Source organism: Epinephelus lanceolatus, chromosome 1 (assembly GCF_041903045.1).
Source record: "Epinephelus lanceolatus isolate andai-2023 chromosome 1, ASM4190304v1, whole genome shotgun sequence".
NCBI lineage: Eukaryota > Metazoa > Chordata > Actinopteri > Perciformes > Serranidae > Epinephelus > Epinephelus lanceolatus.
In genome coordinates this window covers 27,285,677-27,298,257 of record NC_135734.1, presented here as the reverse complement: position 1 = coordinate 27,298,257, position 12,581 = coordinate 27,285,677, and the positions used below count along the sequence as shown (strand labels likewise).

Genomic DNA, 12,581 nt, shown 5'->3' with positions numbered 1-12,581 from the left:
AATAAAAAATTAAAATAAAACAACCATTTTTAAAACATCAACATTAAAGGGGATCTTTGAATATAATTATTAATAAAAAATAATAGAAATCAACCACATTAAAAACATAAATGTTAAAGAGGATGTTTGAAAATAATTAATAATAAAAAAAATCAAATAAAACAACCATATTAAAAACATAAATTCTAAAGGGTATGATTGAATATAATAAATAATAAAAAATTAAATAAAACAACCATATTAAAAACATAAATTCTAAAGGCTATGATTGAATATAATAAATAATAAAAAATTAAATAAAACAACCATATTAAAAACATCAATGTTAAAGTGAATGTTAAAATAGAATAAATAAATAATAAGAATTAAAACAGCCAAAGAACAAACATCCACAGGTCTAAAAGGGTGATGAACCTGTCTAAATTCTGAACCCTAAAGTAAGCTCTCTGAGGTCAACTGATTTTTTGTTGGTTGAAGCAATGACAAGAAGACCAGAATTAAGAGAGCAAAGAGGCCGTGTCAGTGGAAATGGTTGAAGTAGCTCAGATAAATAAGGAGGTGCAGGTCAATGTAAGGCTTTAAAAGAATTATACTATATTCAAATCTACCCCTCTCTTACCTCTCCAACCAGTCCTTCGGAAATCTGGCCTTGTTCAGGACTGCAACTCAAGGCAGTGGCCTGTTCACCCTCCATGTCTTCGTTCAGCATGTCTTCAGCTTTGTCCACAATGTCCTTCAGCTGGTCAATGAAGATCTCCTTCTCTAGCAGAAGGATGAACCCATTCTCTACCTGCAGGCACACAGCATTAAAGACGTTAACAGTGTCAAATATAACCAATAAATGACACAGAACTGCAAACTGTAAAAGGTTCAGCTGACCATGTAAGTGGCAATCTCCTCCGGAGCATCTCCATCCAGATCAAATTTAAATGTCACCATTTTGTGGTTGTGAGTCTCCAGCTGGCATTCGACCATTTTATCACCAGTGTTGCAAACCTGAGCGGGCACAAGTTACACTTTACAATCAGACACACTGACACTTTATGCAAGTATGTAACTTCAAATTGTCATAAATTGCACCATGACTCACATTGAGCATGCTCAGTTTGGGTTTGCTGGTCTTTTCTTGTCGGGAGCGTGTGCGAGCAGACTTGCGGTGGTGTTTCCTGGGTTTTCCGTCCCCCTTGCCTCCACTAGCCAAGCTGTCATAGCCGTCACTTGTTTCCTTACCAGATGCCACATCAGAGTTGAGACTAAAAAGGAAAAGTTGAAAATATGGTTGGTGACATATTTTCAACAAACAAAATTATAACAGAATCTGTAAAGAGCTGAAAGACAGTGAAAAACTTGACACACACCTGTCATAGGTGTAACTGCGTAAAGATACAGGTTTGTCTTGAAGCACATCCTGAAGACAGAAAAATGAGCAGTTGCAAAACAGTAGAAGTTGGCAGAGGTTTTATTTCATACAGAGGGATCATTGCAAGAATATGAAGCACTACCAGTAATGCCAGTGTGTGCTTTTTGCTTTTGACCATAAAGGGTTATTATCCCCACCAGGCATAAGCCTGTGTTTGTGAGTATGTGTATCTGTGTGTATGCTGTTAATACCGCAAACTACTGGACCAATCACCCTCATATTTAGTATGCACATGTATGCACACATATATGTGCATACATTGTGTATGCTCCAGGACCTGCGGCGCTTCATAATTGACTCTTCACTAAGTCTCGCCCCCAGACGCAGACTGGCCAATCATAACGTAGCATTGGGCCAGCTCAGACCAGGGTCTGACAACAACACAGCTGTGCTCCATTGACTCTAATGCAATTGTTTCAGCTTTCCTTCATTTTCAGGCGGGTTTTGTGGATTTGGAGCTAAATGTTGCGCCTGGGGCACGTCGTGTATTAATGATACTCGTTACCTGGAGAGGTTGGAAAAAGATACACGTTTCTTCCCTGTTCCAAAACCAAAACCAAACCCTGAAAAGTGTAGGGTTAGCTAGCTAGCTACTGAAGATATAGCCTGCTGAATGTATACACATGCTGCTTTTGCTTTTTAATGACTATAACACTGAATAAAGACCGACCCTGCTGTACAGGAAGCAGTGAAGGGAAGCAGGGAAACTTTGCTGATATTCAACCAGCTGTGTTTCATCGCAGTGTGTGCAGATGAATGTTGTTTGACTTCCCCCAGAGATCCCTGCCTGTCCAGAGGCGGAGGTCCGAGTGCTGGCAGCGGCACGGGGGTGAAGCCAAACACTGTTCATCTGCACACTCTGTGATGCCACACAGCTGGTTCAATATCAGTGAAGTCTCCCTTTATATTCATTGTCTTCTGTGGCGATCAGCAGTGATGTGGTGGTTCACTTTTACACTGTGATCTGTAGCCTATAGTTCAGCTTTAGCTTCTAACTATCTTTGTCTTTTTAACCTGTTGTTGCTGCTGAGTCAGTTTGACATCCTGGATATATCCTTCAAACACAGACTGTAGACCCCTCTGTCTGCTTCTCTCTGGAATCACTGTTTCAGTTTTCCAAAAATATGATAATATCTCTTCAGGGAGTGCAGCTAGTTACAGTGTGGGCTCCATGGTTACTACTGTTACAGCTTGTCGGACCATCACAAAGGGGCGGGGCTTAGCAAAAGGTCAATTGTTGAAAAAGATGTTATATTGACTGTTGTACCTCATTGACTGTTAAATCCTCACTCCTCTTAACAGACTGGTAGGGGCTGCAAATATTCAAGAAATTGGCTCAGCTAATATCAACAAGCCTCACCATCTGGTGCAGACCACATTTTAGCCTTTGTCGAGTCTAATTTTGAACTGAAGCATCTACAGATGCTATACCCAATATGTTATGATCCACTAATGTTAGGTATAATACGGGATGAATTAGTCACTGGTTAGTTATCGTCACCGCCATCTTGATTGTAAGGGAGCCAATTTAACTGGCTGCACCTGGAACAAGAGTGATTTGCCTGCCCAGTGTTGTAGACTTGCCGATTTTGTTGATTTGGTCATTTTTCCTTGATATTTGTGCTTCAACCCTATGTAAGTCAGCAGGCTATGCAGTTTAATTGTTTCTTTTTCATCTGTTTTCATTGTTTATTGTTGTTATTTGCTACTTTGTTGTGCTGAACCCGACAGACAAAGTTAATACTGTTAAAGCCCAGTTCTGAATGATGTGGATCAAAGATTTGTGGCTGGGTTTCAGTTACTAAAAATACATTCCTCCCTTGTAATTATACTGTATCTATATTTCACATGCAGGGGCTGTTGGCAGGAAAACTCGACCTGCTCTGCAATGCACAGCATATGGTGTGTATTTTTTTTGGCTCTGGGATGCTTCTGACACGCGCTGCGGTGCGTTTGCTGAAATTACAAGAATTAAGTGGTGGCAATCAGCTCAGGCATCAGTCCAGCGGAGATCTGCATTCTACAGACTGCACTTTTCTAGTTTTACTTCTGAATGCAGAGGCTGGTTTAAAGGTGGTATGGAGGTATTAGACTAGGATGTGAATCTAATTTGAAAGGCAGCCTGTGGTCATGCTTTCCGAGTAATAGTCATCACTGATGCAGGGACAGTTTTCACCCAGTAAATGTAAAGTTGTAAGAGTATGCATATGCATATGGATCAATATTGCAATCAAAAATGTGCAAACTTTGGCTGTATCCCTACCTCTCCACAGGGCTCTTGTTGAAGGGTGCTGGATGCAGATGTCGACTCAAGGTTTTGCTGAGTTGTAGCCAGGCTGGCACACTCAGACACTGAGACTGCTGTCTGGATGCCAGCAGGCTGCAGAACTGGAGCTGGGACTGAAGCTGCGACAGGAGCTGGGGCTGGCAACGTGACAGGGATTGGGGCAGAGCCTAAACCTGGGACTGAGAGTTTGGGTTTACCAGCTGCAGAGGATGTATCTGAGCTAGTCGATGAGCCTTTTGGTGATTCAAAAGCAAGACCCGATGCAGAGACCGGTGCTTGAACTGGGACTGAGGATATGGCTTGCACTCCTGTTGGAACTTGTATTGGGGCTGAAGTTGGGGCGCTAACAGAGGTCGAAGCTGGAGTTTGTGCTGAGGCTTGAGTTTCAGCTTGGGCTGTAGCAGAGATTGAGGCTGGGTCTGATACTGGGGCTGGGACCGAAGCTGGGACTGCTGGAGCTACAGTTAAGTCTCGGCTAACTGCAGAAGTTTCTGCATCAACTCCGCTTCCCCAGAGAGGAGTAGGCAAGACTGGGTGGGCCGGAGCCAAAAGGGGAAAATCTCCCAGATTACCTTGTGGTGCAATCATCTGTACCTGGAAAAAAAGCACATTTAGGGAGTTATTCATCAGTTAATACAATTATTGTTTACCTCTAAATCCCCAAACACATGCCCTGCATGCATTATACCCACAATTAAGACACATTGCCACCTTAGTAATATAGATTTTCCATGACCCAACCATTACAGTGAGAACTGAGCTAAATATTCACCTGGAAAGGCGGCTGAGACAATTCTTGCTCAGGGTAGGGGGCGGGGTATGGGGTGGGTTGTACCTGGGAGAAAGGTAAGGGATGGGTGGTATGGAAGCTACCGAGGTTAGTCTGAGATGTGAGAGGGCTGCCCTTCTGCTGGGACACTGCAGAGGACATGGCAATAAGTGGAATAGGGAGCGCCACACTGGGCACGCGCTGAGGTGTGGATAGAGGTGTCTGAGGGGTGCCGAGAGAGGGTACAGAGGGCAAGGCAGCATGAGGGGTCAGAGGAAGGGAGGGATGGTGGGGCGAAGGTGAGAAATGGGAGCTAGATGTAGAAGGGCCACTGCTGCTGTAGGCACTTGGCAGAGGAGCTGGGGGAAAGGGAGAGGGCATGAGGCCCCCTGTTTGAGTAACAGGATATGGTGAGGGAAACTGGGAAAGAAGGGAAAATGATATAAAATGAACAAAGACAACCAGTCGATAGAAAAAACATTCACACAGGCCCTTTATGTATGAACTTTCTAACCTATACTAGCATTTGAAGGATGTTTCTACCAAAGTCTCTACCTTAGTTTGATCTTGTGTTTCTAACGCTACCACAACGCACCTGTGTGCTGATCTGCAGGGGCAGGAGTGGAGGAGGAGCACTGGACACTGACTGTGGAAAACTGGTGGATATGTCTGGAGGACTCAGGTGAGTTGTAGGCTGGTCAGCAGATAACAGCTGAGGGAGAAAATCAAACATTTGTTGCCCACTGTCACTGGAGAGAATAAATTTTGCGACTGTAATACAAACTGACAAGTTGTTCAGATCTAAAGGCTCCACTTTAATAAAAGCAAGCTGCAGGGCAGGTAGACTCAATGTGATTTAATTATTCTGTGGGATGTGCAGTATTATGTACTGTAGCCTGGAGTTACGTTATAGGAAATGATGGCTGTACCTGGGGCAGGACAGCAGCTGGTTGGAGAGGGCACTAAATGGAGATGGGAGGGAAACATAAAGCACATGAAAAGCTATCCATGCACGCGCGCACACACATACACACACACACACACGTACACATGCACACACACACATACAGTAGGCTTACATAAAGAATAATTTAAAATGGGACATTAGATGCACTTTGTGGCCACCTCACACACATATACCTTTAGAAAAGTGGGCTTTCAGATTGTCTGCATGTTTTAGTTGACACTGAATGCCCTGGTAATTACTTTGAATGTTAAATAGGCATTAACAGCTATTAATAATAAACTCCGATTGGGCTGCAAAGACTGACTTCCAAACTGTCTCCTCTGCTTTTTGTGTCTCACTAAAGCTGTTGCCAGGGCCTGTCGCAGTTAGGTGCATGCAGTACCTGCTCCTGGCTGGACTGGGCAGTAAGCTGTGGCTGTAGAGTGGGGGCTGCAGCTGGGAAGCTCTGTGCTGTCTGTCTACTCTGGTGCACAATAGGGGCTGGTGTAGCTGGAGCAGAAACTGTCTGTCAGAAACACATAAGAGAGATCAAATTTCATTGACCCTGTTTTCAGGTGCAATATGACACGATCATGTTTGTATGTTTGCTTCAACAAATCAAGCTCAAGGTTAAAATGTTTAGTGTGTCAAAGCAGGGGTCGTTATGGAGAGGCAAAGTCCCTCCCTTCCCAGTGGCCCCCATGGGATCTTAAAGAGTGGCGCAGGGATGATGCTTTTTTCTGGGGGGAGGCCGACACAGAAGTTAGCACCGCCCTGGTTCCCTCGACAAAAAGAAACTACACTATGGTCACAAGACTTTATCATCACCGCAACGGGGCTGTAAAGCCATGTTTAGCGTGATGACATCCTGTAGTCTCATTTAGCAAGTTGATAGCAACTACCTTTTTGAAGACATATAACGGCTTCACAATTACCATGTGGGGTATTTACTGATGTATTTTATGTCATTGAACAAAACATGAAAGTCTATTAAGCTTGTGTTAACCACAGACCTTATTTCAGGCATCTAACCAAAGCCCTTTAGCTGCGAGACAAGGGGACCAGAGGTGCTAAAGTGCTAACTCATTTCCAAGTTTGAGGACTCATTCCTGCACCACTCTATTTCAGAAAAAAAATATGTAGGGTAGTCAGTGGAGACAAATAATTTTGTGCCATAAAAAGATCACTTTGCAAGTCAAGAAAGTCACTGTTTGTCACAGGTTTGTCGTAGAGCCATTTAGTTTTGCGTGAAACCGCTCAGCGAACTTCATCCCTCGTCTTGCACAATTAATGTCACCAACACAAGCTAGTAAGCCAGCTCAGAAAATTTGCTATGTTCCACACGCAACTGTAACATTATCTGACCTGATGTGTTTTATCCAGTGACCCCTGGTCTTTTTATAAGCTGGGAAGCAAGAAAACAAGCAAGACTTGTTGCTTGTGTGAGTACATTGTAGTGTAATGTACTGATTTACTGAAGACATATACTGTACCTTTTAGCTGACCTTTAAAAGATATGTGTTGAAGCAATATAATCTGTGCAACTGACAAATTACACACTGGTTTAATATTTCATGTATTCTTATGACACACACACACACTCATTGAGCACTTAAGCATTGTGGTGGAGAAGTACCTAGGACTCACTGTGAATCATTTCTAAAAATAGCATGAGGATGGGTTCAGAAAACACTAGTGGAAAATTAGGGGAATTACAGCTTGTCCTGAGAATGACCCTAGTAAGAGGAGGCGGTCTTAGATCTAGGAAAAACATTACTCAGCAGAAATATGACACCAATATGGTGGAGAAAAAGTGACTCAGCAGAGGTGGGATATGTTACGATCAGAGCCAAGTGAGAAGGATTAAGGGAAAGAGATGACTCAGCAGAAATTCTACGATAAAAGAGCGAGCGCAAACAAAGAAATTCCAGCCTTGCTCCGGAGCTTGGCTCATTTGGGTTGTGATGTGTTTGTTGCCTGCGAGCACATTAAACTCAGTTGCATCTGATTCTACGTGTCTCCAGTGATTTTTTTTGACCTCTGAGTATCTGAGTTTTTGATATCTAATGGAAGATAAAGAAAGTCCGTTTGAGAGGAAAAGAGCGAGGTCGCGAGCTAACTGGCCCGGCTCGGGACCTTGACTTTTTTGCTTCTACATTATTTGGCGAGCCAGCCAGGAGACGCCTGGCATTGGCACTCTCTATCAGTCTTGGCGTCCCTGGGTTCAGTCATTAAATCCCTACACGCCTCCTCTCGATCCCCTCCATGTAACTCTTTATTATGACAGGAATGGCAACGAGTTGTATCAACAGGCATTTTATAATGAGATAGAAGGGAAATGTGGGAGATAACATCCACCTGCGTACTGGTGGGAAATGGGGGAGTGGCTGCAGCTGTTGAACTGACCTCAGAGCAATTGCAGTGGTATGAGGCGGCGGAGGAAGCCTCCCCTCACATATCTTTGGCAGTACATCAAACATCAAGCCAAAGACTTGGGCCCTATGTGTAAAAAACATTATTCACAGATGGATGTTGTTTTAGACATCCAACGGAGGGACTGAAAGCAGCATATGCAGTGGTAAGACAGACAGAGACAGGGTTTGAGGAAGTGATTACAGAAAGTGTAACAGGAAAAGAATCATCTCAATTGGCTGAACTCCAAGCAATGATTGCAGCATTAGAATGGGCTGAAGGGAAAAGAGTGAACATCTACACAGACTCTGCCTATGTCGTAGGAGCGATCCATGTGGAAATGACACAGTGGATCAGATCTGGCTTTTTAACAGCAGCAAAGACCCCCATTAAGCATGAGAAGGACATGAGGAGACTACGGGAGGCTCTGATGAAGCCGGCACAGGTAGCAGTGATTAAGTGCAAGGGTCACGACAAAGCAGGGACAGTTGTCTCCAGAGGGAATGACGCAGCAGATGTGGCAGCCAAAAGAAAGGCAGGATACAGTCAGCAGTATGTAATGCTACAAACAGAGAGAACAGTGCATGACCTCCTGCCGCCCTGTGATGTAAATATGTTAATAGCAGAACAGCAGAAAGCCTCTCCAGAGGAGCTCACAGTATGGAGAGAAAGAGGAGCAGTAAAGACAGAGGGTATGTGGGGGTCTCCAGACGGGAGACCTGCACTGCCCCCAGGGCTGATGAGATCAGTCCTTCAAGAAGCTCATGGTGTGACTCACTGTCGGAAAACGCAAATGGCGCGATATCTCACTCATTGGTGGCACCCGTTTTTGCCAGCGGTGATTGAGAATCGCATCCAAGAATGTAAGATATATACAGAATACAATGTTAGACCCGCGGTGAAACCACATCAGGGGAGATTTCCCCTCCCCAAACTCCCAGGTCAAGAGGTCATTAATGACTATACAGACATGCTAGAGAGAGTGGGAGGATACAGGTGTCTTCTGGTGGCAGTGGATGCATACACTGGTTGGCCAGAAGCCATACCTGCCAAATCAGATGATGCAAAGACAGTAATCAAATTTCTGATCAATCAATACATTTCCACGCATGGGTTTCCCAAAAGAATCAGATCCGACAATGGAACCCATTCCAAAAACAGAGATCTACAAGAAGTAGAGAGAGCATTGGGACTAAAACACACATTTGGCACAGTCTACCACCCTCAATCACAGGGAGCTGTAGAAAGAGCAAATGGTATTTTAAAAACCAAAATAGCAAAAATAGTAGTAGATAGTGGAAATAAGCTTAATTGGGTGGATGCTTTACCGCTTGCACTAATGTCTATGCGTTCACAAGCCAGCCGAGTCACGCATCTAACACCGCATGAAATGCTTACGAGCCGGCCCATGCCGCTACCATACTTAAGAGGTCCCCATGAGGGACCGTCCCTGGAACAATTACAAGGCGAAATGTTTGACTATTTACGAAGTCTAACCCGTATCCATAGGGCTATCTCCCAGCAGGTGAAAGGCACCACAGAGGACAGAAGGGTCGAAATCCCAGAAGACCTTCAACGCATACTTCCTGGAGAGTGGTTGTACGTCAAGGTGTTCAAAAGGAAGTGGGACCAGCCACGCAGAGAAGGTCCATACAAGGTCATATTAGCTACACCAACTGCCTTGAAGGTTGAAGGTAAGGACGTTTGGTTCCATCTTAACCACTGCTGCAGAGCTAACAACCCAGAGAGGGTGTCGACAGAGAACACCTCAGAGGAAAACACCCCTTCCTCAGTCGCCACCTGGTAGCCACAGGGCTGAGAATGAGGGCCCAAGCGCAGGGGGAGCAGAGAGAGGAGAGAGAGCAGAGGCAGAAAGAGAGCAGGGAGAAGAAAGCAGCAGCTCAGAAACAGGTGAAGATGGTAACCTGACTCAAGTTTACATACGTATGTAGACAGAGACCAACAAGTACAACATTCCAATTGAAACACTAAAAACCTCATCAATTCTTGATTGGTTAGAAAAGTTCTCTGTTGGAAAAATCTTACAGACTATAGGAGTAATATTTGGACTCGGCGTCCTTCCCCTAGTACAGATCCTGATAAGAAGGGCCATGAGAATGGCCACGGGACAATTTATTATGCTGATACAACAGCAGGAAAAGCTCCCCGAGAAAGGCAAATTGTGGAAACTAGATAAACCGTGGGTAAGATCCTATGCACCCAAAAGATTGAACAACAATTTATATGAAACCATGATTGACAATATGGACGTATGTGAGAATATGGCTGACAATATAAACTTATATGAGCCAATGAAGGGGAACCTGGAAGGGGAATACGAGGTTGTATAGAGAGAGAGAGGGAGAGCCGATTCAGGGTAAGAAATAACCAAATAATTGGCAATAGATTCAGGAAAAACCTTGCTGTTACCAAACCCATACTAACAATCGACTGATTAACATATATAGGTTATCTATACCACAGGGCAATTAGGAGGAAAAGGAGGGAAGTGAATTGAACTAAACAATGTCCTTTCTAACACAGAGATTGGTGCAGAGCATGGCCAGCATGTGGAGATCCCTGTATCCAAAGCAGCAGAATCCAGGGTTGGCCTACCAAGAGCGCCCAGCCATGTCAGAGGACCAGCCCCCATTTGAGCCCAGGCTAGGGATGACCTACAGCGGCAACTGGTCAACCACCACGTGCTGCAACAGAAGATTGAGATGCTGAGGGGATCAGGTGGCGTCCTACTGGCGCCTGCGGATGACTGGTACATCCGCCTATGTGCCCGACGGACAGTAACTTGGCAGCATTAACAGCAAAGATAGCTATGTACCTTGCTTACTGTACCCGGTATATGTGAAGTTATCATGTATTCACTGAAGAAAATACCAGTAACGACTGTAGTCACAACCACTGTATAAGAATGTCATTATGATTAATCATGCAACAAGAAAAACAAAGACATTATTAGGCTAGCTCTTATTCTCTATATACATACGAATTATTCGAGGTGATAATCATGAATTGTGTGTGATACCTACGGATGACAAAAGGTGTGACAGATACTGCTGGTAATCAATGAAGTATGACTTATGTGCAGCTCTACTGATGTTGATCACTGGAAAATGATTCGTGTGTGATAATAGCCAATCTAAATCTTAATGGTATGGGACTATAAAGTCCCAAAGGGGGGATATATATATTTCCTCCCCCTTGCTGTGATTTAAGATATTATATGGGACTATGGAGCCCCAAAGGGGGGAATGTAGTGTAATGTACTGATTTACTGAAGACATATACTGTACCTTTTAGCTGACCTTTAAAAGATATGTGTTGAAGCAATATAATCTGTGCAACTGACAAATTACACACTGGTTTAATATTTCATGTATTCTTATGACACACACACACACTCATTGAGCACTTAAGCATTGTGGTGGAGAAGTACCTAGGACTCACTGTGAATCATTTCTAAAAATAGCATGAGGATGGGTTCAGAAAACACTAGTGGAAAATTAGGGGAATTACAGCTTGTCCTGAGAATGACCCTAGTAAGAGGAGGCGGTCTTAGATCTAGGAAAAACATTACTCAGCAGAAATATGACACCAATATGGTGGAGAAAAAGTGACTCAGCAGAGGTGGGATATGTTACGATCAGAGCCAAGTGAGAAGGATTAAGGGAAAGAGATGACTCAGCAGAAATTCTACGATAAAAGAGCGAGCGCAAACAAAGAAATTCCAGCCTTGCTCCGGAGCTTGGCTCATTTGGGTTGTGATGTGTTTGTTGCCTGCGAGCACATTAAACTCAGTTGCATCTGATTCTACGTGTCTCCAGTGATTTTTTTTGACCTCTGAGTATCTGAGTTTTTGATATCTAATGGAAGATAAAGAAAGTCCGTTTGAGAGGAAAAGAGCGAGGTCGCGAGCTAACTGGCCCGGCTCGGGACCTTGACTTTTTTGCTTCTACAACATCCCAAAACATACCGGCATCGTAGCTTCAGCGAAAGAGAACGTTATGACATCACTTACACACCTTGTGTATTCTCTCTAATTATGTATTTTCACAGTCTTATACTTCCACAGTGTTATGACTAACTGTGACTTTCTTAACTTGTGTAATTCATGGCACAATTTAAACCGAATCAAAAAATGTTTCCTTGAAACTTTGGGCTTTAAGATATATTTTCTCTACTTAGGTGGGTGTGACAGAGGTGTTACCCAATCAGCAGTGACATGTATATAAACTAAACAATTTATTTTTTTAAATTTCTCACTTGCTTTAACATTGTAAATGTTTACCATGCCAACAAAGCCCCTTTGAATTAAGTGAATTAAACTCTGCTGTATTAAAAGGTGGTGTGCTTGCGTAACACAACCAGTTCAACACACCCCGATTTCGGTTAAATAAATGTTGTGTTGCGTTTTGTTGGGGCTGAATGCAGCCGAGGTCGGTCCCATGTTGTTCCACCGACAGGAGAGACATTGCCTCTTTATAAGCAAGAAAGTAGAGGGGGATGTTTTAAGCACCCGGCAAGGTTTAATGAGGCAAGCTAAAATGGAAAAGGGAAGTTATAGTGTTGATCTTTCATCACCTACACTGTGCTAACACTTTATTTTATACACACTTTTCAGCAATGTTGTAACCCAACTTATCAAAGACAGTGGCCTTATTTTGGATTATGCAGGAGCAGAGACTAGCTGTTGGGCTGGCTTTGCTACCAACATGGAAATGCCAAAGCGAAG

The 12,581-nt window shown here is 43.6% G+C and overlaps 1 protein-coding gene across 4 annotated transcripts in view; it reads right to left on the bottom strand.

Annotated features, from left to right (window-relative positions):
* Positions 1 to 12,581, bottom strand: part of wnk2 (WNK lysine deficient protein kinase 2) — a 44,352-nt gene that overhangs the window by 12,809 nt on the left and 18,962 nt on the right. For all 4 annotated transcript variants that reach the window (XM_078168587.1, XM_033626442.2, XM_078168578.1 and 1 more), the window contains exons 9-16: positions 5,826 to 5,948; positions 5,406 to 5,438; positions 5,072 to 5,188; positions 3,684 to 4,301; positions 1,359 to 1,408; positions 1,091 to 1,253; positions 880 to 996; positions 620 to 790 (exon numbers count right to left, since the gene is read on the bottom strand). In XM_078168587.1, the coding sequence (XP_078024713.1) occupies positions 620 to 790; positions 880 to 996; positions 1,091 to 1,253; positions 1,359 to 1,408; positions 3,684 to 4,301; positions 5,072 to 5,188; positions 5,406 to 5,438; positions 5,826 to 5,948 (1,392 nt within the window). The remainder of the gene's footprint in view (positions 1 to 619; positions 791 to 879; positions 997 to 1,090; positions 1,254 to 1,358; positions 1,409 to 3,683; positions 4,302 to 5,071; positions 5,189 to 5,405; positions 5,439 to 5,825; positions 5,949 to 12,581) is intronic.